This window comes from Echinococcus granulosus (assembly GCF_000524195.1).
Source record: "Echinococcus granulosus chromosome Unknown EG_S00013, whole genome shotgun sequence".
Lineage (NCBI taxonomy): Eukaryota > Metazoa > Platyhelminthes > Cestoda > Cyclophyllidea > Taeniidae > Echinococcus > Echinococcus granulosus.
The window spans coordinates 203,185-230,888 of record NW_020170393.1 but is presented as its reverse complement, the minus strand read 5'-3'; the positions used below and the strand labels follow the sequence as shown (position 1 = coordinate 230,888).

At 43.7% G+C, this 27,704-nt stretch overlaps 1 protein-coding gene across 1 annotated transcript; it reads right to left on the bottom strand. All coding sequences in view use genetic code 11, as the record gives it.

Annotated features, from left to right (window-relative positions):
• Positions 1-69: 69 nt before the first annotated feature.
• On the bottom strand, positions 70-27,704 carry EGR_02739 (Dynein heavy chain 5, axonemal; the record flags this gene model as incomplete). The annotated part of the gene is made up of 49 exons (XM_024491988.1): positions 70-615; positions 692-1,381; positions 1,969-2,330; positions 2,508-2,758; positions 2,838-3,178; positions 3,312-3,860; positions 3,952-4,290; positions 4,369-4,524; positions 4,732-6,345; positions 6,426-6,579; positions 6,670-6,923; positions 7,163-7,232; positions 7,970-8,160; positions 8,366-8,692; positions 8,770-8,985; positions 9,059-9,336; positions 9,414-9,609; positions 9,682-9,864; positions 9,947-10,435; positions 11,326-11,622; positions 12,126-12,320; positions 12,398-12,673; positions 12,765-13,028; positions 13,449-13,913; positions 14,487-15,009; positions 15,686-16,126; positions 16,613-16,914; positions 17,267-17,485; positions 17,571-17,759; positions 17,982-18,322; positions 18,681-18,812; positions 18,891-18,942; positions 19,189-19,397; positions 20,472-20,735; positions 20,888-21,223; positions 21,455-21,815; positions 22,018-22,170; positions 22,208-22,423; positions 22,754-23,164; positions 23,240-23,376; positions 23,892-24,201; positions 24,394-24,501; positions 24,579-24,692; positions 24,773-24,949; positions 25,063-25,226; positions 25,302-25,479; positions 25,936-26,027; positions 26,506-26,734; positions 27,675-27,704. 49 exons carry the CDS (start codon positions 27,702-27,704, stop codon positions 70-72), a joined length of 14,391 nt encoding a protein of 4,796 aa, XP_024353482.1.

Here is a 27,704-nt window from a genome sequence, read left to right as displayed (position 1 = left end):
TCTTTATTGGCAAACAGGGTCACAGCTTACATCTTGCGTGCGCAGACGCCTTTGGTTGTTCGACGACAGCTACTTGATGTCACAGAGGAGGGCAACGGACCGTTTGATCCAATGGTCCGGATTCTTTGAACATGCCAAATCCAGCGAGGTCACATACATAAGGTCGGTTCGTTTGGGTTTGCGGTAAATCGGGCAGGTATAGGGCAGTCGTCCCACCACAGTCTTCTTGCCTTCCTGTACTGCGAATAGATGAATGACAGGCATGGGTTCGTAGAGGATCTTGGGACGAGCTTCAATTAACCTCCCTGATCTGCGCTCCCAGGCGGCACCTTCGATGAAGAGACCATAGACAAAAACCCCCTCCGGCGGAGGCTCTCGCACTTCGTCGACATTGAGTTTGGTCACGTGACTTGAAAGGACCGCGGAGTCCAGTGACCAACCCTCGTGAGAACGACTTATCTCCTGACGCATCGCTGTGAGGAAGCCCTGGGGATTGAAAAAACCTGTCATCCAGAAGTACAGCGGACGGCCCTTCTCCAGCCATGTTGAGAATTGCGTGTTCCGTTCCAAAAGCTCTGAGAACCAGAATCCGAGCGTTGAGGAGTCCCAGGATGACTATTCCAGGGAAAATATTCAGGAAAAATTCAAAATTTAAACGAGTTTAATCGAGCTGCAACCTCCGCCTATGTACCTTTATCCAGAAAGCAGGAACTCGGGCATCGTAAATGCAGTCTAGGGCGTCTCGGAGGTCCTCGTTCATCACAACGGTTCCATCAATAGCAAGGCGAAGGTCTGTCAGGGTGGCGAGAACCAGTTTTATCACTTTGTTCATCCTCTGAACCTCCTGGCGGAGGAAGATGTTTAAGGGTTTCAGGGCACCGAGGGCTTTCAATTGCTCAGCTACTTGGAAGGGTATGTAGGGTGGTGGAAGCTTCTTCAGAAGCTCCGTGCAGATCCGGTGAACGATCATCTCACGAGTCTCTACGGCCGGCTTATGAGTTCCACCAGTATCGCTATCATCCTCATCCTTTCCGTCCCCCAAATCGCCTGAATCATCCTTCGGCTGAATGGAGACGATGGTTGCGAGAATTCGACGCGTAGTCTGCGTAGAGTAATTAATGTCTGCGTTAGTATGGAGACCGAATGCTTCGGGACTGTCACGTGGGGGCAAGTCATTCTTAATGTAGTTGAGGTATTCAGCTACTGTTCCAAACAGAGGAATGGGGTAGTGCTCAACCATGGTATATTCCGGTGAGAACATTGCCTCTTGGAAGCTATTGCGAGTCAAGCACTTGAGCAATCGAAGATCGAAGTCGTCAGTCACCCTCCCACCGTACTGTATCTCCGAAATCATGTAGCAGGTGCATTTCCAGTCGATTCCCTAAAAAGTTGCGTTTCACGGACGTTAATAAGATTATGCATACCAGTTACATCTAAGCAGTAGTAGTTATGAGGCGTAATCGTTGCGAAACGCCTAAAATATCTTTGATTTCATTTTTTTTAAAAATCTCAGTCACAGATTCTGAAATGACTAAACAGACTCGTCGCACATTTGTTGAGGATACCGATGACGGCAGAAAAGTGATCCTATTTTAGTAGCAAAGAAATCTTTGTTCAAAATTTGCATTATATATGAATTTTTCGGCCCGTAATCTCGTTGAGTCCTCCACAATGGCCAATTTAAGGTGGAAACAAAGCCTAGATATACCAACGATCCTGGTAAGGCCAAGGTCACTCAAAATAAATACGTGAAAATGGTACAGACGTCTACTCGCAAGTCCCGCCTCGTGCGTCTACACATTACCAATGCTAAAGACTTCATTCCTGAGGCCTTATTTCTTGATCATTTCAGTTGAGATCTCGATGGTGCCCGCGGTCACACATATAAATGACAACATCTTTCCACAATATTCAAGTGTCTGAGGAGATGGCTACGCTTAGGGAGGCCTTAAACAGATCGCAACTTACGCTAATCCTCTGACCCTTCTTGAACTGCAAACTGTCAAGATGGTTTTGCAGAAACTGTACACTGGCATTGAAATCAGATTGGTTGAACTCATAGGGAATGCACCAACCCAGGGGTCCATACTTGCGTCTCTCTTGCACAGTGCAGTGGAGGTAGGCCAACGAGTAGAGTATGATGCGCCAATGATTGGTGACACAGATCTCTAAAAAGTCCTGCGTGATGCCAAGGTAGGTGCGCGTAAGGTTCGCTTTGATACCTTCTGGTGGCTCGTTAGTGAACTTGATGGCGATCTGGAGGAGATTGATGGGGAACATTTTGTGCTCCTCAGTGGTGATCCAGAGCCGAAACTGATCATGGACAAATGCTGGTTTGGAAGGTGATGCCATAAAGGAGTCGGGTGCGACGGGTCCACTACCACCTGCTTCGTTCCCACCTCCTCCACCTCCACCACCCCCTGCCTCCCCTTGACCTCCAATATCACCACCACCAACCCCATCGGCACTCTCCTTAGCCCTGCCTCTGGGATTGACGTCACCCATACTGGTGAGCATCTCGAACAATTCCTGCACATATTCTATACAAAGATGGCAATTCTGCAACAGCACCCAATTTCCCTCAACAATCGCTGTTTTCAGTAGCCGACGCGCATAAATCTCTTGCCCCTGGCCCATTGAAACCACCCCCAGGTTTATCCGAACCTTTCGAGCCGCGTGCTCAATGAAGGGAGTGGGGTCAGCACCCATACTAAGGAGACCACATAAAGGCGTCCTTGCATCGGCTTCATTGGAAAGACTGGTAAAGGAGCAAAACATTCAGAATGTGTCTGGGAGGTGTATAATAACCACTAAAAATAGGAAAGTGCCCTACTTACTCTATGATATTGACAGGAACGTCCTCAATGTAGGCCTGACCGAGAGAGTGTACGATGTACTTCTTAGCCTGCTGAAGGGCTCGATCCGGACACCAAGAGCGGATAAGCAGAAGACGACGGAAGACGTCGAGGGTGTGCTCATAGCCGCAAGGGATGGTCTCTTCCTCCGGAGCTTCCTTGTCGAACCATAGACGCCACTGCTTCTCTGTGCTGGTCACCTGTTGAACAATGCTGCTAAACTCGGTAAGCTTGGAAAGAGCCACCAGATTCAACCATGTCAGATCGGATATCCACTTCCCTGGCTTCGCCGGACACGTCTTGAGGTCCAATGCGGATCCGCCCTGAAAGGATGCATGTGTATTTGCAATTATTCACAAGCATTAAATCCATTTTTGAGTTTATTCATGCTTAAATACAGAGTTAGCGGGCACCGCGCCCCGAATAAACGTTTCACACCTCGTGATGTGATGGTACCTGTATAAAGACCATAAATTCCTCGTGCCGAACAGCCTTCCGCTGGAGATCAATACGAAGCGCCAACATGAGCGTGGCCATTGTCTTATCCAGCTTGAACATACCTCGCACCGCAAAGGACCACACGCTGTAGGTCATATATTCAATTATGTTGATGATTCGCCGAGCGGTGACAACACATTTTTCGGAGAGCTCCATTGACTCGTCAAAGAGCTTGAGGAATCGGCCCAGACCTGTCTGATACATTGGATTCACCGCGGAGACCTCGCTAAGGAGGAAGTAGAGGAGGGAACCGCGCGCGGCTACTGGACGATATTCCTCTCGAGCAGCAGTTATTTCGGTCTCCGTCTCCTGCGCCAGTGCGATCTGCTCTGCAACCTCAATAGAGGTCGACTTGGTGGTCTGAAGTACGTCCACCAGACCCTGATCATCCACCAGGGAGCCCTCGGTGCTCGCTAATCGCATCAACAAGTTGTCCTCTAGATCAAGGATGCGTCTCTTGTTCGCCGTCATCTGAGCGATCAAATTTATTCGCATCTGTTCCAGTTCCTTGGGAAGAAAGAGCCGAGGGAGTAGCGAAAAGATAAGAGGAAAAGGAAATAAAAGTGAAGCTGGGGAAGAGTGACTTCCTCTATGTTACCTCCTTTTCTGTTTGAATGACACGAGCTAGTAGCTGATCCTCAAGACCTTTGCTTGTGACGGTGAAGTCGATTAACGACGTTCGAGCAAATATCTCAGGGCTGTAGGCTGGATTAGGCAGCTTTGTGGTGATGTAGAGAGTAAAACCCGGGCTTATCTCTACCTCCTTATCTCCCACCTTGACCTTCAAGCCGGTACCAGACTTGAGGAAATTCTTGTCAAAGATGTTATCAAGGACGGGATCTAAATCCACACCAATATTCTCTATGAGAAGTGGGCGTCCCTGTGATAGGGAGTCCTCTAAATGCGTTCTAAAGTACCGGTGTTCAAGTGTAGTCACCTAAAGCAAAAATTAGTGGGGAAATGAGCGCTCAATTGGGATACTTTGTAGGTCAAGTGAGATGCAATCTCAACTCACCAGCATGTTGTGGGCAGCCTCGTGCTTTATGATCCAGTTCTTACCCTGACTCTGTGGGTCAATCAGTAGAGGATATCTCGAGGCCTGAGTGACGATAATCGCATTTTGAACTGATAAATCGTCACTTGGAAGGCCCTCCAAGTTCCATTCAGCGATCTGAAATAAACAACCGATTCTTACTTCTGAATTTGTTAAAAAACAACTCGATTGACAGTTCCTCCAATTTCAGCCTATTAGCCAACAAGACAACGACAGTAAATACAGTCAACCATATCAAACTAGTAGGTTTATTTAGGTTGGTATTCTGGGACATATATTGGTACATAGAATCTAAGTAGATGGAAGCTGATCAAGGGTTCTTACCGTTGGACCTTCAGTCAGCATGTTGATGAGGTCAAGGTTGTGGGTGTGAGGAATCTTCATTTTCATAAGACTCTTTACCCATGAGTTGATTATTCGATTTCTAAAGTCCTGGTTGAAACACCCACAGTATGACAGAAACGCAGTGGCCATGAGAACATCCCCTACGAGACGAATGACCTGGTCCCCGAGTGTGCGGGTTTCCTCCGTCCATCGCACTTTCTCGCCTGACAGTCCATCGATTAGAGTGGTGGCTGTAGCTATGCGCTTCTGGCAAGCCTCCGCATCCTCTGCCAGCTCTTTCTTTCTCAGCATCGCCTTCTCAAAGAGAGCGCGCACAATCGACAGCTGCCTCTCCTTCTCCTCCAAAACTGCTTCCGCTTTGGCTAGGTCAATCTTGGCAGCATTCAATTTTATTTCCTGTTTGGCTAAATTGTCCTTCAGAGGGATGACTTCTTTATTAATCCAATAAAACTTTTCCATTGCTGTTGTCCAGGCACACAGACCTGCAACGTTTCCGCACACCTTTTTTGCAGTCTCCAGATTATAATCTTCGGCCATAAAGTATGGTTCCATCAAATCAACTGTCTCTTCTGTAATGTAGTCCCGGGGAAAGTTCAGAAGGTTCTGGAGGAAGTTGGTGTTCGCCATAAGTTTGAGCGAATCATTCCAAGAGGGTTTCATGCAGCCACGACGGTCGGGATCCTCTTGGAACGGAAGGAGAGGACGTTGGAATAGGAGGAGTACGCAGTCCATGATGCGCATGATAAGGTGAGGCGGCTTGGCTAGTTTCCTTACAGTGGCGATATCGCCAGGCTTTATGGTATTTAGTGCCGCCTCAGCCTCTTCCAAAGCTGGTTTGGCAGCTTCCAACTTCCCTTCCGCTACTAACTTCTCTGCTGCAATGCTACTAACAATTGTTTCGCATTTATTTTTTACAACCAGCACTTTATTTTTCACTTGCTCAGCAGCTTGAGTCTGCTGCATCACGTCCGATAGCACGACTTCTGCTTCAGCGTTAGCTATCTGAAGTTCCTTCTTCTTCTCAACCAGTTCTACACTCAACTTAGCAATCGACTCTTGGGCTTCGTCAAGTTTTTGCAGACCGGATGATAGCCTATTGATAAGAGACTGTATGTTGGCGAGTTGTTGGCCATATACCTTGCTGTAACCACTAAGGAAAGATATGTACGACTTGGGTGTCACATGGGCAGTGCGGCGGTAGCGCTCAAAGTACTGCTCGCACTTGATAGCGACGCCATCATGAACGGTGGCGACCAGATCAATGACTCTCTCTTTCACCGAGGCCGAGCTTTCAATGTTGAAATTGCCCATGTACTGCTTTGCTACCGCCAACAGAGCGTCTTTGGGCCACTTATGCAGCCAGTCGATAGTACAGCCCGAGATAAGACCAGGGAAGTAGAGCGCCCAGGTGCGGAACCGCTTGCCGATGGGTGAAAAGCAAAGACAAATGTGGAGGTTCTTACGAATGCGCTGAAGAAAGTACTCATTGAGAGTTTCAATATCCGGCGGACGACGAGGAAACTCCCTTTTCATTACAGGGATAAGGGCGTTCAGGATGTCGTCAATATCATCTCGACTAAAGAGACCTGAGACCTGTGTGAAGAGACGATATTGCAAGCGTTCAGATCTTGATGGTAATGGTGCCGATTTGGCAGTGTTTGTAGAAAACTCACCATCCCTGAAGTGAGCATATTATTCATATACTCGAGAAAAGCCTCCTCCTTCACATCTGAATCTGTGAAGACAAATGTGGCTCCCTTGCCTTCCTGACCGGCTTTACGATAAAGAGTTCTCAAATCATCCAAGAAATCATTCACGTTGTAGGATCTACCAAAAGCAACGTGTGAATTATGTATGGAAATCCCTAGTAAATTTAAGCCAATCTAAACAGTTACACGGAGTAATCATGAGACATACCTTGTAAGGACAATGCTGAAGTCGGCATAGTCGGCGATGTAAGTTGCAAGTCGCGTAACGGATCGCTTACCAGAACCACCAACACCCACCAGGAGACAGTTTCCACGGGGTGTTCGGATGACTCTCGACACCTTCACCAAGTGAATCACTGCATCTCTGAAGAAGACAATATCCAGCGGCGCTCCACGCACAGACTCGTTGCGCTCTCTCAGGAAGTTGTTGAGACGATCCACTAGAACTCCCAGCTCAAAAATCTAACGAAGAGGTAGGCAAGTGTATAACTAAATGCTGAATGAAACCAAAGTACGTCTACTTAAGGACCCTGAAACGCCACTTTAAAACGCGGCTAATAGTAGGTGTAAAAAACCTATTTAAGAGACTTAAAGATCTTGTTGTTGGTGTCTAACCTATATTAGAGAGACTCCAATGCTAACTTGTAAGTTACCCTTACAATAGATTCATTCGAAGCTTCGAAGATTACTAAGCGACTTACGGGTTCATAAACCTTTGGAGCAGAGAAATCGAAGTCTTCACCTTCCTCTCCTGTCGCCTCTGGTGGATCTCTAAAAATTTTGGGTGAATAAAGTAGGTGAGATATCATCTTTCATCAAATGATTATGCATACTTAGCTAATATAGATCCATCCCCACAACCATCCTAAAGATTCCAGTTTCTTGAATGCTAACAAGTTACGTATCTACTTCAATTTAATATATTTCCTGAAAAAAAAAACTTGTTGGGTAGTGGTTTAAGTCTTAAGAAATATGCTATTTTTTGAAAAAATACTAAATTTCATATCGAACAACCCTTAAATATTAGCAAGTACACGTAAAATTGGGAACAGAGGCCTAGATGGAGGCATGAATAGTCCCTATTAAATTTAGTCGAGTCAAATTTTTGATCACAAAGTGAAAACTCGAGCCATTTTAATGTGGAAGGGTAAGTATTACATCAAATGAGCGCAGAGATTTTGGGAAAATGTGCCAAATAGTACACCAACTAATCTGTCAGAAGTTAGTACCTTCAATAATTCTTTCTTACAAGTGATGCGAAATACTCGAGTAAGCCTATTGAATGACACATTGACAAGATATCATTTTGAGGAATTACTTTACATTACCAGTGCAAAAGTTTCCTGCATCCAGAATACAAGTACCCGCTATTGAATGCGTATTAGTGGGAGGGTCAGCCCCTACTCACTTCGGTTAAACCAACACCTTATGCTAAGCTGTGCCATTCGAAACAGCGTTGACTTTATCGTACTACTCTTTACACATTATGGAGAGCATATTAAACTCACCTCATAAAGTCAACGAAAAAGACCTCATCTTGTGCACTAGAGGCCACCTCCTCGCCCATCATATCCTCCAGGGTGCGGTTAAAGTTTCTGTCAAACCATATCAGATCTGCCGGATCAATGAAACGATCTGCGATGACTCGAGTCATCTCGTGCTTGCACAGTTTTATGAGCAGGTCTGGTGTAGTAAACACCTAAAAAGGATGGATGAGTTTCTAAATGAGTAAATAGGTAGACGTTTACCCATTAAAAGAAACAGTGAAAAGGCAAAATAATCGGCTGATGGATGGATATACTAACTGTCGTTGTAAGTACTTAACGAATACCCTAGACTTGCTTGACAGCTAAAAATTTTTCTTAATGCAATTCGCCTTGCGTAACAAAATTAGGGATACTCACTTCGCTAGTGCCATAGATAATGCCTTGCCATATTCGACTGAGATCACGCAGGTTAAATATATAGTGAAATTTGGCTGGCGTAGGGAGCATCTTGGTTTTGGTTTGTTGCCAAACCCTCCGCACAAATGGGACCAGATCTCGCACCATGTTTATCACTTCCTCAGTGAATCCACGCGCCTGACAGTAGTGGCCCAAACCAATTGTACTGAAGATCTTGTCAATGGAGTTGTTACTTGGAAGAGTGCAATTGAAACAGGCGAACTGGCGCTTCAGACGTTCTGGGATGTCGTTACGTCCACCACCAGGGTGAATCATAGCTGCGAGGAACTAAAGTTATTGAGACAGGAGATTGATAATAGCTTAAAAAAGAAACTATGATAAGAGAGCTCCACCAATCCACCTACTTGAACGTCGACAATGTTTGTGAATTCGCCTGGTTTGTCTAGGCTGTAGAAACCCCTCATTTCCATAGTTTGACGAACAATCTCGTTCGCCACTTGATCACCCCAATCGTTGATCATGGGCATGCTGATATCATCTACAAAGAGAATCATTTTCTTCCCTGCTGGCGGACCGAACGTTGTGCCTACGCGCTTCTCAACAAAACTCTCCATGGTTCTCTGAAATAAGTAGTGGTAGTGATAATCAAATACACACGAATAAATAGAACCACAAATTTTGAAAATAATGCACCTGAAAAAGTCCTGGTGTAGTGGCTGACGAGAAGTTCAAAGATTTAAAGGTGTATGCGTCAATGGGAAAACTGGCCATGTATTTTGAGAGCATGACTGTTTTCGCTGTCCCCTGCTCGCCAGTTAGAAGGACAGCCTTCTCCTGTTTGCCTACAAGTCGGATGAGGTAATCCGTTCGGATATTATCCACGTTTGGCACCAAAATACTGGAGAATTCAGGATCCTTGTCAGTTGGATAGATGTACTCATCGATACGAGATGACCAGTGAACCCATTCACCTTTCAAACAAATGAACTGATTAAGTCGACGCTTCCCCTACATTTATACTGATATAAAGTGAATAATAAGGAAGTACCATTGGGACCAACAAAGTACTCGAAAATAGTCTCAGATTTCGAGTCATCAACAGATGGAAGATCGAGTTTTACACTGAGTTCCGTTCTCCAGAACTTCTCCAGACGGGCTCGATCATCCAACTCTATCAAAGCTCCAATAGACCACATAAGAGCAAAAATGTAGATACGCTCCAAGTATTTATCCGTGTTGCCTTGCTACAAGGATAGAAAACACGCATCAATCCCCAAATACACTCAATTGATAGATCAAACATATATTCAACACACTTGGTTTTCAAGAACAAGCAACCCATCCAGGAGTGTGCAGAGCTGATGTACGAAGAAGGCTTCCAGGTACGGCATTTTTATAGCAAGGGTCTGTGAGACAAACCTATAGCTTTGTGGGAAGGAGTTTTGAAAGAGTTCGTGAAACTTTCTCCTCTCGTTGTCCGGCCTATAATTCAGTCGGGCCTGAGGAAACGAAGCACAGTCATTCAAAAAAATAAGGTAATGCATAACAGTGAGAGTAGCCAATTTAATAAGGTGACTCTACCTTCGATATCGGATCCCATTCCAGCACAGAACTTGACATGAAAACCATCCCATTGCGAGAAACAGTGGCAGGAGAAGCATTATCAATATTGTGCACCTCAAAGAGAATTTTGGTGTTAGGTGCCATGGGAATACGATCTCCATTGGCTAGAGTCAAAGTCTTGTTGTCGTCTAATACGGAATTGAGATTTTCTATCCAAATAGCGTCTACAGGTCCATCCAAGATAAGCCAAATGTGCTCGTTGGGCTTCTTCTTCAGCGTCCGACGCCAGAGGGTAGAGAAGATACCGTCAGTCCAGTCATTGGTCGAGACATCCAACCGACCGAACATTTCGGGCGCAGTGATGGCTTTGGGATTCATGCGCATCTCTCGATGCGGCTCCCAGAACTCCGTCATGGCCGCCATCAGAGTTCTAATGCAGGCCGTCTTACCAGCTCCCGAGGGTCCCAGGGCCATCATTCCGTGACGCACATTCTGCGTCTCATAGAGCTACAATTCAAGTGTTAACATTATGGGCACTCCACAAAACTCACACAAAGATACGTAAAATTCACAGGTAGATGATACCTCAGTTGCCCTCAGCAGCTGAATGAAACCCATATAGACCAAAAGTATTGAAATCTCGGCAAAGTGGTGACGTGTTAGTTCTGCCAAAATACTTTGAATCAGGTTCAGCATTTAGTGGCTCTACTTTTGGACAAATGCTCCTACGATTAGCAATTGGCATATTCAATACAGCCGTCCTAAGGTATGGACTGGTCTTGAGCAGTAGAAAGTCAACCAACACATCTCTTCCAAAGCAGTTTAAAAAAGGACAAACCCGTAAATGCAGTGCAGTTGGCGAGGTGAAATACCGACGCTGCGACCAACTTTCTCCCGCCTCTCTGAAAACTAAATAACTACTATGCCTGGCTTGTTTGCAGTTTTTAATTCATCAACTACATTACGATAGTCAATATGAAGGGGTAACTACTGAAAGCGCCAGCGAAAACGCTTAAAAGGAAAGGACTATGAAGTGCCTTCATAGCTCTTTGACTGAACCTTTACCTACAAGGGATCTTTGGTCTTTATGATTGGTACAATCGCTTTTGAGGACTGATGTTCCAATTGTGCACATGCGTTTGCAGCCCTTCTGTACTTTGATAATAAATTTTCTTTAACGTTGGAGTAACTTGCTGCGACCGTTGGTTTAAACTTCGCGCAGCATTACAGAGGAATCCAGCTCAAGGTCAGGTGTCTATTATTCTAATCATTCCACTTATATGTCGTCAAGAGTAGAGCGCCATGTCGCATCAGTCCTACTCACCCAGTTCGATCAACATACAGTGAGTTGAAATGTTTCATCGGAGGAGAAATGACTACCAGGATTGAGAAGTTACCTGAACGACTTTAAGGTTCCAGGCAGGGTGGTTGATGAGGTTGAACTGCGAGGTGGCATTTTCAATGGCTCTCTGGAGCTCAGGGTAAGTGGCCTTCTCGAGGATAGTCCCAGGGAAGAGGTCATCGATAAGGGAGTTGAAGAGCGGCTCGTCCTGGTCTACCAACTTTGAGAGATTCATATCACGCAGTCCCCTCATCACCGTGCGATCCTCACTATCCTTCGGGTTCTTGCGACGTGCTGAACCCAACGTGCGCAACACCGAGAGGATGTTCCGCAAACCAAAGTCGTAGTGCACCTTGAGGCATACGTATATTCGATAAGACTCAGCTAGTGTTATAATCGGAAAATAACTAGAAAGCACAATAATCTATAAAAACAACAGAGGTTTTTCAAGTCTTCTGAACCCAAAACTATCCAGCTTCTTTAAGTAGTATTTTCAAGAATGGGGTTTTTGACCATCCAATTTAGAATTCCGTGCCATGATATACAAATGGTAGATTCCTCAGTTTGAGGGCACATAGATTAATTAGGATTTTAAAATGTTGTGGCTAGAACTTTTTAGGACAAACATTTAATAAACTCGGTGAAATAAACAATTCCTGTGCTCTGTAATCCTTCAGCCTAATTCAGAGACTAAGAATGCTGTTACAAAAATTATGTAGCAGGAACCAAAATGAACTTTTAAATAGATTATTTAATAAGACAACATCAAAATCACAACTCTATCTAAGCAATAGATCATGAAATAATGTCGGTGAAAAGATGCCAACCTAGTACTTTCATCGGAGATCCACTGACCTGCTTGGTTAGTTGCTCCTCACAGAGTTTGTAAAGCACAAAGAACTTTCGTGCGAGAATAATGTTATCCACAAAACCACAGGCAGCTAGTTTAACACGAATAATGATTTGGCGATCAGGCACCATCATAGCTACACTGCGAAAGTTGATTTTTAAGTTTTCTGGCAGCTCTTGGCGCCCGGCATACCCTGGATTCTATCAGAGGTAAATATATGCGTTATTGGATAAAGCAGATGCTAAGAAGAGTGAAATGGAAAAGAAGAAGTGTATACCATGGTCAAGAAGATACCGAACTCGGGATCCAGAGATACCTCGTCACCATCTGTAAAGATGAAGCTACTCATACCGTCTCGTTTGGCACTGAGAACAATGGCGATCTGCTGAGCGGCTACTGACAATACAGGCAGCTCAATTCGATTGAACTCATCAAAGCAACCCCATGAGCCAGACTGAGCCAAACCCTTGTAAATACGACCCAGACCACGGAAGTCCATTTGATCAGAACAGTTGAAGACAACCACATACTTGCCCAGGCATCGCCCCATGTCCTTTGCGGAGGTGGGTAAAAAAAGAAAATAATACATCCGCATTCACGAAAGGGGCCATTGCTGGCGGTAAATGGAAGAAAAAGCGCCTCACCTTGGTGGTCTCCGTCTTACCCGTGCCTGCAGGACCTGCCGGCGCACCGCCCAGGTGCATGCTGAGGGCCTGGCTGAGAGTGATGTAGCACCGATCTGTGAGAGGAGTGATAACCAGCCGCTCAGTGCAACCGAGAAACTCGTTTTGGTAGGCAAAGTCGACGTCAGTAATCGAAACGACACAGGCGTCCACTTCTTCGTTGAAGTAGGTACGAGTCTGCTTGGTCCATTCAAAGTCGTCGGGTGATTTGATACCTTGCTTGACCTAAATTCAATCATTCGGTCATCAATCATTAGCCGAGACACCTTGCAGTCTTACTATTATTCGATTATGCAAGCGAGTCTAAAACCTCCAGCAGGTATGCAATTCCAACTAGATATTTCAGATTAGCATCGCTAGTAGTTCAATGAAGCGTTGCCGCCTTTGAACAGCCTCATGACAAATGCCTCACTGATCTGTATCCAGTAGTCTATTAAGAAGGCTATCATGAATAAATTTCATTATACTGCGTCTTTCTTACTGAATGAATGAGTCCTCAACATTGACTGAAATTAAAATCTGTGGTATCATTTGCAAATCATCCATCTGTTTATAATCATCCGACATTTTTTAATGAATACCCTCAGATGAAATTAGTGTTTTATGCATACTTCAGTTAAAAATAACACAACTTAAACTGCATACTAAATACTCATAGAATTGTTGCAGGTAGTTAGGTAATACGTAAGAATAAGTAAATATGATGTGGATCTGTCCACTTGCCAAGTCGTCGAAGATATCTCTCTGATGAACCATGATAGTGATAAGAGTCTCAAACTTGGTTCTCTGCAGCGAGTTCAGGTCCTTTGTAGTTTCGTTTATGAGGAGATTGAGGACGTCCAGAAAGTGCTTATTCGTCTTAGTCATGGCTTTCGGTTCCACCTTAGCTTCCTTGAGTGCTTCTGTAGCGTCCATGGTCCAAATAATCTGCAGACCTATTATACCTATCTGTGCCAGTTGGGCAGTGAAAAACTCAATGAGTTCACAGGAGGGATCCATGATCAGAAAACTGGCTTTTTGGATACTGAGGTGAAGTGATAGGCGACTGGTAATAAGGAGGGTATTCAACCAACTCTCCACCTGACCCTCACATTTTACCGGGGCGAACATCTGCAACGCGAGAAGAATGTCTGCAGTCAAGAACCCCGACGGTGTAAGAATGTGAATTCAGCTACAATGCGTTTTTATATCGGAAAAGAAATAAGGTAGCACTGTATAGTGTTTTACGCCACACCATTCACCGGATTTCTTGACGTTAATGAATTTGATGAATTTGATTCTACAAACTAGCGAATAAAACATCAAAAACAGTTAAATAGACGATTTGCACGCGAAAAATATTATAGAGTACTTTAAGTAGCGTCATTTTCGTAGGGGGAATAATTTGGTATACTAAAACTTCTCACATTCTTCTACCCTGAGCCCGTTACGTCAAACGCTATTTGTGTGGTTTCTGGTCTGTTATCGTAGCCATTCCACGACAAGAAGATGTTTAAATTTAGAAATACCGAACTTCATTTAAGCCTCTTAACAGACAACTACTGAAACACTTGGAAACACAAAATTATAAACTTGCCAGTTAAACAAGCTTTTCAAGTTAATTGAAGTGATTTTGATTTGCTAAGTGCTACCAGATAGAATTGTCTTGCGTTGGCCTACCCAAAACGCCACATTGTTACTTACATCTAAACGTTCGCCTTCACTTGAAAATGCTGCTAGGATATCGGGAGCCTTCTCTGAGAAGAGGACACTCTTGGTATTGTCAAAGATGGCTAGCAGGTGGGGCTGAATAGCTGTGGGATCGGAGGCCTGACCGAGGATCTCCAGCAACACTGGATCGGAGACGAAGAAAAAGCGTGGAAACTTCAGGCGCTTCTTCTCCAAATAGCCCGAGAGTGACTTCTGACAGACCTCCAGTTGATTCAGTAGGCGCGGCAGTATCTCCGTCAATGAGCCATCGCCGGCACAGCAAGCGACGACGTTGGGGTTGTCACGCGCCCGGTCCATCACCTTCACCCAAGCCTTGTCAACAGTCTGGAAGCGCTTCGCCTCCTGTGGCAGCTGCTTTGCGATATCGCCACCAACAAACACTGCTTCTAGGTACACCCAAAGGTTCTGGACTCGCATCCAATTTTCTAGCACCTCACTGGTAACGCTGAGCTTTTGCACCCACTCCTGAATAGGCTTCCTGAATGGCACGTTGTATCTGGAGGAGGAGAGAATAGGTTCTTTAGAGGTATGAATTCTTGAACGCCACTTGTTATTAATCCTCCAAAATAACCATTTCATTTCTTATTTCTTAGCTGATCCAGTGATCAGGACGTAGGAGAAAAACGGAGGACAACTTAAATGTACCAGCTAACATTCAAAGTGACCATTTTTATATTCTATGACATTAATAATTAGGACCCTTTTTAATATGGAAAACCCCATTTTGACTCATAATGGATTGCTCTCTATTACTTGCATCGAGAGACTAACAGATAAGAAAGCAAGCAAACCCTTACAAATGACTGTGCTGTGGTTTACACATGACTCACTGTGAATTCCGATGCCTTAGCCCTATGCGCACAAGCATTAATTCCTAAGCCATTTTCGTCAATAAAAAGGCTTAAAGTTGGAAAATTTGGCGGTATTTCGCACCATAAATTCTATTTAATATGCGGAGGTGTTAATGAATAATCTCTGGCATATGTTATCATCTGCTCAGGAAAAGTAGAGCAGTAAAAAACCGAATCAAGTACTATATAATACTATTAGGCTATACTATCTAATTGGACACTGTCACAAAATTTTAAAAATTTATTAATTCTATCTTTTGAGTACCATACATTGACCTACATGGAGGCTCTTTAACAACCCGATTAAAAGATTAAGCAAACCTGTTACTCATTAGCGATCCAAGAATCATGAGAGAGTCTTCAAGCATCGGAACGATTTCAGACACTCGGTCCCCCTTTAAAAGCAGTTCACCGCGCGCCTTAAAAGACGCGAGTTTCAGCTCCTGGTGGGTCCAATCCACGATAACGCCGGAGAGTTTTGCTTCAATATCCTTCTCGCGCACCGCGGAGATGCAGATGTCCTCTACATCATCCTTCGATTCCAGCAGTGGAGCGTCCAACATGGTCTTCAACATGAAGCTCTCCGACTCCACATCAAAGTTGTAATTGGTGAGAGCTGCCAATCGCTGCCAGTGACGCGGCTTCATCGCCTTGTTGGTCATCATCTCCAGCAGTGGCACCTTCTCGTTAAAGTCGTTTATGGTCTTCTCCAAGTCTGTGTAGGCTGGCCAACTTTTAAGAGCCTTCGGCAAGCGCTTGCATCTGAAGTAGGACAAAAAGTGGATTTTCCTCTGAGTGACTAACTACAGACATAATTGACTACTGTTTGTTTACTCGTTTTAATAATCCATAATAATAGGCGGATGTCGGTTTACTGCACAACAGTTCCCACATTCTCCAACTCTCTCTTACTGCTACTATATGTTTTGGCCTTTAGGAGTAGCTTAGTTGCTGAAACGCAATCAGAAAACTGACACAAACAGTTAGCTGAGAAGAGTCAAAGGAATGTGTACACTGACCTACTAAATTGGAACGGGTGCAGATTTGGGTGATGCATGAACAAAATCATCACAAAGCCTGCAAGCTGTATTGCTTAGTTATATGAATTTAACTTTAACGCACCAAGACGAGTCTTAATTACGGGACACATGGCGCTACAAAGTTAAAATGCAGTCAAAGCTACTAAAGATTTTCCTATCGTGTTGCTTTACTTAATAGAGAAAAGACGTTAAGGAAGCACTATCTTACTTCCTCTGAAATTCCTCCAGATCGGCGGCGATTTTTTCCATATTGACATCACGCCACACGATGTCATAATAGCCACTGACGGTCTTACTGACCTCATTGTAGAGCCCGTAGAGTCTCTGCAGAAGATCCAACTCCTTGCCAATCCCTCCCAAACGTGAGTAGTCAGTGATGGGCAGACCGAAGAGCTCCTCCCCTTTACGAGCTGTCAACATCTTGCGTGTTAGGTTGTCATGTCGATTTTTAAATTGAATTTGTCTATCTAGTGCAATCTGTGGTGGAAGTCCTGGCACCATTGGCCCTTTCTATGGGGAAGTAAATATTTCCATTCATGCAAATATCTTAATTAAACATGTTTTACAGTCTAAGTGGAATTCTGTCCCATAAAACAACCATTGGGCAATTTCAGTGCCAGTGAATTGCAGTATTTTAAAGCACTGACAATCGTAGAGGCGAATAGACTAGAGTAGGAGCCGAACCATGGTGAACACAAATTACTAACTAATGGAACACCCGAGGTATGGTGTTAACCACTTGACTCAATCGTCTAATAGATGCCTGTCAGGATCACTAGATAGCATTAACCACTTGATATATACAGGCACGCTTTCCTCTAAATCATAGTACTAGCACTGCGACTAGACTAAGATAACCCACCTCGTCATAGTCCGTCTCAAATTCCTCAACTAATTCTTTCAGAGCTTTAATGCTTTCCAGAAGACCGTCTCTATACCCAGCTTGGATACTGAGAAGGTGGTCAAGCTTTTGCAGCGCCTTCTCCTTGATCCGAAAGTAGGCGTATCGACACGACTCCACGCGGTCTGAGAGTTCCTTTGGGAATGGCATATTGTACTTGGAGATGAGGTTTGTCGCATCCTTAGTGAAGGAGGCAAGGGAAGTTAGCGTATTTTACCCAAAAGGGTGAGTGGGCAGCAACTTGTTCGCGGAATATATGACTCACTTCACACCGTAGAAGCGTCATGTCCTGTTTGATGTCCTTCTCTCGAATGTCAGCCAGGGTGTCCATGACGAAGGCGATGTCGTCGAGGTTTGTTATTTTCTTCGCGAGGTTTCGGTCCCACTCCTCGATCTGGTTTTGAATCTCATCCAGTGGGGAGATGAATTCACTGATGAAGGCTTGCACATAATTCTGCAAACAAAGCCTACTAAGTTATTTTTATGCAATAAGGTATAATGCAGAAAATTGAAATAATTCAAAAGGTCAACAGGATGAAACATCTGAAGTCCTGGGTAAAGTTAATCAATGGTTAGAGTATCACAATTCCCTAAAAAGTCCAAAAACGTAATACCTGCACAAGTCTTTAAATAGGTATCTATCTGGGACTCTGCAAACTAAAAGTAACTGGGATACCTTCAACAACCTAAGAAAACTCAGGCCAATAATATCTCGAAGGAAATTCGAATGTGATTTGAGGGGAGAGGTACAACTTGCCTTCTTTAGCGCATTGAGGGTGATTCTAATTTTGCGCTTGAAATCATCCAGGCCAACGTAGAGGGCACCGACAACGTAGTGGTCGGGTTCCCGCTCTATCTGTTCCTCGAAACTTTGTAAGTAAGAGAATTTCATCTGAAATTCGTGCATACAGGGTTCTGCTCCAAGAAAGGCCTCCAACTCGGCATCAACGTCACACTTGTAGATGTGACTGAACTGTTCCAAGTAGGAGGTGAGGGACTCTGTCTCGTAAATGAATCCTAGGGGTTGGTGGAAACGTTTTTACTATAAAAACCCATAATTTACCACTTCCCAACACATTCTTCTTAAAGTTGAAGGTACAAATTAGCTTGCAGACAGTAGCATGGAGCAGCATTATCTGTAAATACGACCTAAAAATTTGTTCACCTGTAATATTTTAGCCTGTCGTTAATCGTCAGCTGCTTTTGGGTAAAAAAACCGTGAAAATGTGCAGCAATAAGTAGAAAATTTGCGAAAATCACTTATTTTTACCACCAGTCAGTAATGCCTTGGCAAAATCTAGTCAAATACATTCTTGAGACAATATTTTTAATTCTAAATATGTAGCATTGAAGTCCTGTGTTTAGCTTCACTTACCGTCATTTTGGAAAACAATCTTTTTCATTTGCTGCAAGCCAGAGGAGATGAAGTTGCGTAGGCGATAGATCTCTCTATCGCCATGAACCTCCTTGTATGTGTTAAAGCGAAGGGTTATGTCAGTTTCCAACACTAAACTCAAAGAGAGTATAAATGAGTGCCTTCGTCCATGTAATGTCAATAGTAACAACGCTGCTTCAATAAACTCACTTCCTGTAATTTGTTTGGCGAATAACGTGTTTCTCGAACCCCGCATCTTTCTCTAATATAAAAGATGTTTGTTCCATTTCCATCCAATGATTTGTAATCATTTTAAATGATTAGACAAGCTATAAATTTTATATTCAATGACTTTTTTGAGATTTAAAATACCATAAATAGCTGCACAATTAGGGCTCTGCATTGACAACCATCGAAAACGTTATAATCAGATTTACTATTTTACATTGGCACTTACGAAACGTGCCCTTTTGAAGCAAAGGGGATGACGAATAAGGAAATGGCTTACCGAGTTGCTGTCGGAGTTGGTACCCCCGCCAGAGCCTGGGAGGCCCTGGGTATCGGCATTTGAGCCTCCCTCCACCTCAGCACCCCACGTCGACGCCGAGGGGCCTGGTGGTCCAGGCGGCGATAATGAGTTCTCCGTCTCCCCGGCTTCAGTGTGCGTGCTGCTGTTGGAGCTCGGCACAAACATGCTTACATGCTTCTCATCTGCCGCTGCTGAAAAACAGGTAAACATATTTCATAGGTATCAATCGTCTTCTTTATATTCGATTTAAATAAGGGGGATGGTCATTTTATGCAAATATAAATTTACTTGAGAATGTATTATATCACCTGTCATTAGTCCACAAAAACAGCCTCGTTCTGTCATGGGAAAAAAAGGATTAGCGCATCAGGCAGTTGGCCCTTCAAATGTGCATGAACAGGGTATTTGCAACAGTTAATGAAATTTGTTTAGTAAATTTTTCATCTTAAAGGTGATTTCTTTCTTTAGTATTATTACCTGAGTGTATTTAAAATCGAATGTACTGGTAAGAGAATAGCCTTGTTTTTGTGAACTGCCTTAAATACTTTTGTCTGATATACAATTTTCAAACTGACTGGATTATTTAAATGTGCTATTATAAAGTAGGTATGCAAATGAGAATAAAAACATGAAGGGGTGATTATCACCTAGATCTTATGTGTCTTTAGGATCAACTCCAGCTCTTCAAAGGGACTTAAAGGCGAATCATCAATCACCCTCAAACTGTTTGAAGGGATATTTTGAAATGTAGGAGTTCTGCGGTGAAGCCGCCAAAATTCGGTGTCCCAATAAAAATTGAGTTCATCAATGAACATCTTAGGTACAAATTCTAATCTTTTTGAAAGTGGCTTCTTTATCAACAAGTCGCTTTCTCATATTTAGTTATCTACCTGTATTCAGTGCTGAAGACTATCAAAAGAATCGCTGAATTTGTGTGTTGCCGTGAGCCTCTTCGTTACATATTTCATTCCCCAAAAATAAGATCGTTAAGAGTTGGACATTCGAAGTGTTTGGATTTTATCAAAACATTTTACAATAATATCGGTTTCAATTTGGAAAAATACTACAGACTTGACTTATATCTTTCTTTTTTACCATGGAGGCATTATTAAGGTCTAGGTGTTCAACTATGAACCTAAAACAAATTTGGTGAATTTACCCTAGCTACAAAAGGCAATTTAGACGATATTACAGCACAGTCAAGCGATAGGTGGCAAAGATGACAAAGCGCCGGCGGCAAGCATACATGAAATGAGATTTACAGGTTTGGGAGTTGCTACCCGCAGTGACGGAGGTGCCATCATGAGCTAGCTCGTTGTCAAATGGGCCCGCGGTGAGGACTTTCTCATTGATTTCACGCTTGCGTCCGTCCATGCCCCATGCCAGAACGCCTTTGCAACTGCCCTCGATGCCGCCCACAATACTGCGCAGCGCCGCCTGGATCTCCGCTGGTCGCGGCCAAATGTCCACCTGGGTGCCCACCAATCGCGCGTAGCACCGCACCAGCGGCTGTGGCCGTGTACTCTCTAGCAGTGCACAATACAATCAGGTTAGAGGCCTGAACGACTTAACAACGCCCTCTTTCCTTCTATCTCAAAACAAACCCAAGTGGTCCATGTCAGTATAAAAAATTATTGACAGCGCTTCCAAGATCTATCATTGAATTTGAATCTTCTACCTGCTTTGACTTTCATTCCCGCGGGAATGTCCTTGAGAATCCCAGCAGCCTCCTTGACCGCAAGACGGCTCCAAATGGAGTCTAGGGCAGTGCGCACCGACTGACAAACGGCCTCGGTAGCACGGGTGCCAAGGTTCATCATCATGTCGTCCGCTGCAAGGGCCACTTGCACCGCGGTTTTTAGGGAGGCGTGCACCTCTGGTGGCAGTTTAAGATCCTCCTTCGTCTGCGTCGCAGTTTGCGACTCTACTCCCCCGTTATTGCCCTTCGTCACCACTGCGGCTTTGCCAGATGTAGCTGCCTCTGAGTTCGCTGCTTTTGTTCGATTCGGACCTCCTATAAAAAACAATCAATTTGGCTTTTGCACACGCATGCCATGTCTGCTCCTCGTATTCTAGTAGATTTTGAATGGAATTTTGAAGGTTTTTATCTTATGTTATTCTGTCAATCAACAAATCGTAGCGAATGATCTCACGATACTCTCTAGATAAACCACGATTAATTTCTGTTGCGTTTATAATAACACAAAGAACCTTTTGGGAGTATATGACCTTTTCGAAAACTTACCTCCATTGGGCTCCTGGTTTTCCATATGTGCATAACGGATTTGGACTTCGTCGGCAATAATCTTTTCAAGGTTGTTCTCATCTACAAACTTGTCGTAGTCTTCCAGGAGAATGTTTAGCATCTCAACAGTGGCCTTGAGCACAGTGATAGTGAGAGCATTCATAGTGTCCGCAGCCGCAAGGATCTGACCCTTGGCAAGGCGTACGAGATCAAATATCTCCAAGGCTGGATCATCTGGACCTGGCAATGAGAGTATCGTCGTCTGACTTAGCTCTGACAACACGAAGTCGATTCGGTTGACGGAGATGTCGTCGATTTGCTTCAACAGCCGCTCAAATTCCGTCAGGGTGCTCAGAACATTCTGAAAGGATGCACAGCCATATCATGGTCTGTGTGTTGATTTTGCAACTTTTAATAACACACCATTAAAAAGCGTCAATTAAGACAATATTTGGCATTAATATAGTGCAAATTTAACCATATTTTGGCAAATTTTGGTCTCTAATCTCAAAGAAATACTCTGGTTTGGTGATTTGCACCATCTGTGTATTCTCAGTACTTACGTTTACGTAGTTCATAGTCGTAATGCTGTTCCAATTGTGCAGGTGCATTCCAGGTTCAAGCGCCCGGTTGACCCTCATCATGGAAGGTATGACCAAGACGTGATATTTCTCAGGAACTGAGCTAGTGATTTGAACGTATCTGCCGCACATGTACTAAAAACGTCTCACTGTCTTACTGATAACAACTTACCTTAAGTTGTTCATAGTGGTATTTGATGTATTTGGCCTTAAGAAGGGTCTCCTTAGCAAATGAAGGGATTGGACATTGAAGTTTGTCCATTACAAATATCTCACGAAGAAGACCAATAATGTCTGGGTCCAGATTTACAAATGGTCTGCCAAATGGTGCAGGCTGATGACTGTATACAATGAGTGATGCCGAGAGACCATTCAGTTTTTTGAGAATCTAAAAGATAGGGTTCAAAGTCTCTCCAATGGGCAGGATTAATTCATTCGCAGTGCTAAAATTATTCCGGTTCTACTCCAAGGCCGATGACCATGTAAAGAAGCAAATAACTGCACTTTGTATCCGATGTGCAGAATGTGTTTTAGTAAACAAATCAAAAGGGAAATGGAATCTGAGCTGGCATGGGAACTAACCATCGATCCCAAAGAAGAAGTTGTATTAAAGTCGGTGGATTTAGATTCTTTTATCAAATTGCTATTATAAGTCTCGAGATTTTTAGGTTAACTCACACATTTGGCAAGCAAAAGGAGGAAGGAGGGGTAATCTTACGAGTTTAGTCCACGTTTGATAGACGGCGATCTCATATCCGACGATCTTCCCTGTGACTTCGTTGTATGCCGAGACGAGATCTTGACCATCTGGTGAGATAAGGGCTTTGGGTGCCTTTGTGCAGATAGCATTCATGGGCTCCTCGAGTCGTCTGTAGAAGTTTCTCGCCCACGCGATTCGACCTCCGAAGGGAGGCATATTGCGCCCCAGGGGAGGTGATGCGAAGTTTGTCTGGAATTGGTCCATAATATTGTTGATCTCCTGCATCAATCTGTCACACAACTGGCGATATCGAGTACCGTGCTCCAGTCCAGGTATGTTGATAGTCTCTAGACGCTCCTGAAGCCTGACTGCATTCATTAAGCTGCTTGGTTTGGTGAAGTTAGCACTAATAGTGCTCAGCAACATATCCTATGGAAAGAGCAAAGGTGAAGGGTCGTGTTACTTTATGTTTATAAACGATAAACATTGCGGTGAGAGGTTTACATGAATTTCAGAAATTCGTTCTTTGAATTCGTCGTAATCAGCTTCGAACATTGAATTTCTGTGATCAAGGTAGTCGTAGGGCCTTGATGCGATCATCGACTTAAGGCGATCGAATTTAGCTATCATCGGTTCTTTGCCTGTCAAAAGAACGATATACCACAGTGAAATCTTTGTACAAGTTCTGGCAATTTAAAACTGGTTAAGTAAAATTTAAACTAGACTTGGATTGAATTCTTTCATCGGTACTTCCCAATCTGAGTGCTTTGAAAAATACTTCAGCATCTTCTTATTTCCACCTTTCCATCTTTCTCAATCCCTAAATTCAATAATCGGTGTTCGCTGGAACAAGTATACTTGTTGATAGTCGCGAGTTTTAGCAGACCAACCGTTGATGATTCTCACCAATAAGTAATTACATTACATATCCTTATTTGGGGCTGTGCAATAAGCTATTATCAAAATATCAGTCTCAGTCACTGCTATGCATTTTAAATAACTCCTTTTCCCTTCTCTACATTGACTGCTTTGATAGATTTTAAAATTAGGCTGAACCCTGTCCATCTCGCGTAATGCAGGTGGCATCTTCATCGAATGCTATCACTAAACTAAAAGGGGCCTTATTTTCTAGTAACGATGTCAAACTGCTACGAACCTTCAAGAACGAATTCGTGGAGAACAGAGTACTGCTTCAACGTTTTGAGTACTCGCGTCAAATAGTCGAGACGCTGGGTGAAAAGGTTCATGTTGCCAAATATCTGAACCTCGGAGAAGTTAAAGATACGCTTTTCTTTGGCGTCGATCATCCCCTGTCGTGTCACTCGGTAGGCTGTCTGGTAGGCCAGGTTCACCTCAATGCAGTCGGTCATTCGGGCCACCATTTCGTCGTTGTCCTGCTCCCATATCGACTTTGTCCCATTGTACGTCAGGTAACGCTTGCATATGTAGATTATCTGGTTGGTAATCTGTTGACGATCAAAAGTAGTTATTCCCTCCAATGGCTGGCTATGCTATTGAAAGGGAAAGGCTTTGCCTACTGATTCATGCATTCATAAACCCTTTGCAAGTAGACACGACCATCTTCTCCCGTTTACAACTGTTACTTTCATTAAGCGCAGTAATAAGTAATATTAGTAAAAATAGCGTTAAAAAGTCACCTTCACTAAAAGAACGGTCATGTGGGAATAGGTATTGTAGAATGGTGAGCACTGGAAGAGCAATTTAAGCGACTTCATAAGATTTGGCATCCACGAAATGATTGTTTTCTAAAATGCAAATTCAAGTAATTTGTTATCTTTTACAATATTAGAAGTCTAAACTACATTTGAGGAGCATAACTCACGATGTCCGTTACGACAAGTGGAGCACACAATTTTTCAACAGCGCTGAGATACTTGACGTTCCCTGCAGCCTCAGCGTTGGCATACTTCACTTTCTTGTCCAACTGCACCCAAGTCTAAAATGTTAATGTAGTGTAGTTATTTTTTGAGCCGAAGGGAAGGGCAGAACCAAATCTAATTTCAGGGTAAAACCCACGGGTATGATGGTCGACTTGGCTTGCTCGAGTACGGAAATGACATTTTTGATATCGGGTCGAGATAATTCTTGCACCAGGGAGTTCATCCGTGTCATCTGACATTTCCAAAATCGAAATTCGCCATCGGGTCCTGTCTGATTTATCTCCACATGAATCAACTCCACTGCCTTCGCCTCCTAAAACGAGACCCAACCCCGAATAGAAGTGCAAGAAAATCACGACCGTCAAACGGATTCGTCTATTTGTTCAAAATTTAAGCCTGTATATCTTTTTTCTGCAAGAAACTTACCTCATATATCTTTTTCATCCAAGCACTGGCATTCTCCTCCAAAAGGCTCAGTCCCTCAGGTGTCTTTGAGAGTGCGATGAGACCCTCCATATCGTTGAAGTGGACCTGTTCATGAAGCATGTAGGGCGGCAAGATGACATGCTCCTGTGAGCAGGCGATGACAGCTTAAGGAATGTAGAATCAATGGCTTAAATGACTGGCCAATGGATGGACAGACATGTTTAGACAGGTGTGCCTACTTTCAAGGCTGTTGATATAGTTGGCAAGGTAGTCGCAGTAGTCGTCGTGCTGTCGTGGCGTGAGTTGATGCATGTTGGCCGCCTGCACTTGAACTCCAGGGAGGATAAAATTTCTCAGGTAATCGAACATTGGTATCACAAATCCAGCTGCTGGATCAAGCTTGCAAGTAAATGTCTCCTAGATAAGGGAAGTGGTTTTTCATCACAGTGAATTTTATGGATTGCTTGACAGAAAGGGTTACAGGCCGATGTTTCCCCGAAATTAGTCATTCCTACTCCAATATTATCAAAGATATAAAAGTATTATTTTAGAATCTTAGTGAGAGCTAACTGATAGTGTGGCAGGACAAATATTTGGCCTAGAATCACTTCAATATGGGGCAGTATACAAGTTTAGTCCTTTTTGGAATTTGACAAATGGTTGTTCCTTAAATTAGGTGTCTGGAACTTTGAGTCGGTAAATACCGGTCAAGTGAACCCTGTGGAGAGTCTCGGCAGTCAAGAGCAAGATAATAGAGATAGATGGGCACATTGCAATTGCAAACACATTCGAGAGTCAATCGTAGTGACGAAGACTTGCCGCATTAAGGTTGCTGGTAGTCAGTGCACCGTCAAAGAAGACGCGCAAGAATACGTAAGTCTCCGTTTTTAGTGGAAGTTGGCCATTATGAAAGAAGTATCTTTTGGTCCCACGAAGATTTTTTTTCTGAATCTTGAAAGCTTCCTCTGCGGGGAAGAAGACAAAATAGTTACGAACTGAATACAATCTTCCATAGACATGCATTAATCCAGCGAGAGTTACTGGCCTTTCTCCTTGTAGCGGAGCGATTAAAGGTGTAGGTATCAAGGTGAGACCCTGCTTTAGGATTCCTACCCTCAAGATATAATCTCCTTGTCGGTTTTAAATTAACATAGTTTATCATAATTTTAAAACGCTTGAATACTATTGCCTGTCGTATGGGTAGTGCACAGGTAAACACATAGCCCCCTTACTCATTATGGGAAAATATCAACTCCCCGAAATAAATGAGGAGTTACATAAGCCAAAATTTTTATTGGGTATATCAAATTTATTTAGTCGGCTTTTCAATTTACTAATCAGGTTTTTATGATAAACTTCAGGAAGTTATGCAACTGGAAGCATTGCGGAAGAATACTAAAGGTGTTTGAAAGCATTCTGGCAAGACCGAGAAGCTTTACTTACTAGCAGTGCTGTGCACGTTAAAGTTTTGGTCGGCATAGGTGACCATGAGAACCTTGGCGCCGTTAGCCTCGAAGAAAATGTTCAAAGCCTCAAGTTGGCCGAAATCCAGAAGCCACTCGGAGGCCGTCTGTGTTTCAACGCCAAACGCCCTTTCTAGGCGCATGAGAATGTTCAAGTGACGGTCGTCAATCAGGGCGCGCCGATTCTCTCGCGCTCCCCGGATCCTCTCCTGCGAATATGTTAGTTTCAATGCATGTGTATTCCCCTTGAGTGATTATGCTGACCCCTTACCCTTGAAAATAGGTACATTGAGCTGTGCAAACTTTCTGTTCCTCTAACGAATGATTGGCTCAGAGGTAAGTGTCTCATGAGTTATTAGGGGGTACAAATTGCTTGTCTGTCATTACCTCCGAAATAATTGCAATACATCAGTAACGTGCACCTCAAGAAGGGACCGACAAAGTTAATTCAACAAACTACAGTCCAAGCTTTCGTTGTAGTAAATCATCTCTAACAGACGGTTAAGAAGGCTCTGTGCCCACGCACAAGGAATGAGTTCATGTGTGTGAAACACTTGCTTAGATTTAAAAGAGCAGATTTACTGAGGATTTAAAAGACTCGTGTGAATAAGTTGCATCACTTCTACGAGAATGGTGATAAAATCCACAGCCAATTTTTGGTATTAAAATGACCAGATGCATAACCGACCTTATACTGATAGATACTCAACAAGTGATTTTACTGCCTGTTCTGCATGAAGGTGTGCTACCACCATTGTAAAGGCGAACACCACAAAGCTGCCCTGGAATAAAGGTGAGATTATCGAGACTATAGAGGTAATACGGCATTTTTGAAAAGAAAACGGAGAAAGTCTGCCTTAATGTTTAACTTAGCCAGTCGTAGCCACAATCTTCTATGGTGAATAAATATTATGAAACCTATTCTCATAAGACTCGCCTGTTTTTGCTTTATCTCCTCATCCGTTAGCATTTGTACTGCAGATGACCCGAAATCACAGCAAGCACTCCAACCCGCGGCACTTTGAAATGCGCCCGTATTGATCCCCCGCACGAGCACGTGACCATGGCAACAATCGATTCCTCGACCCGCTTTCCTGCCAAAAGCTCCGCTCACACGCCAGCAACAGCCTCGAATTCACGCCATCTTACGCCTCGCTGCGATGGAAAACCGCCCGGCAT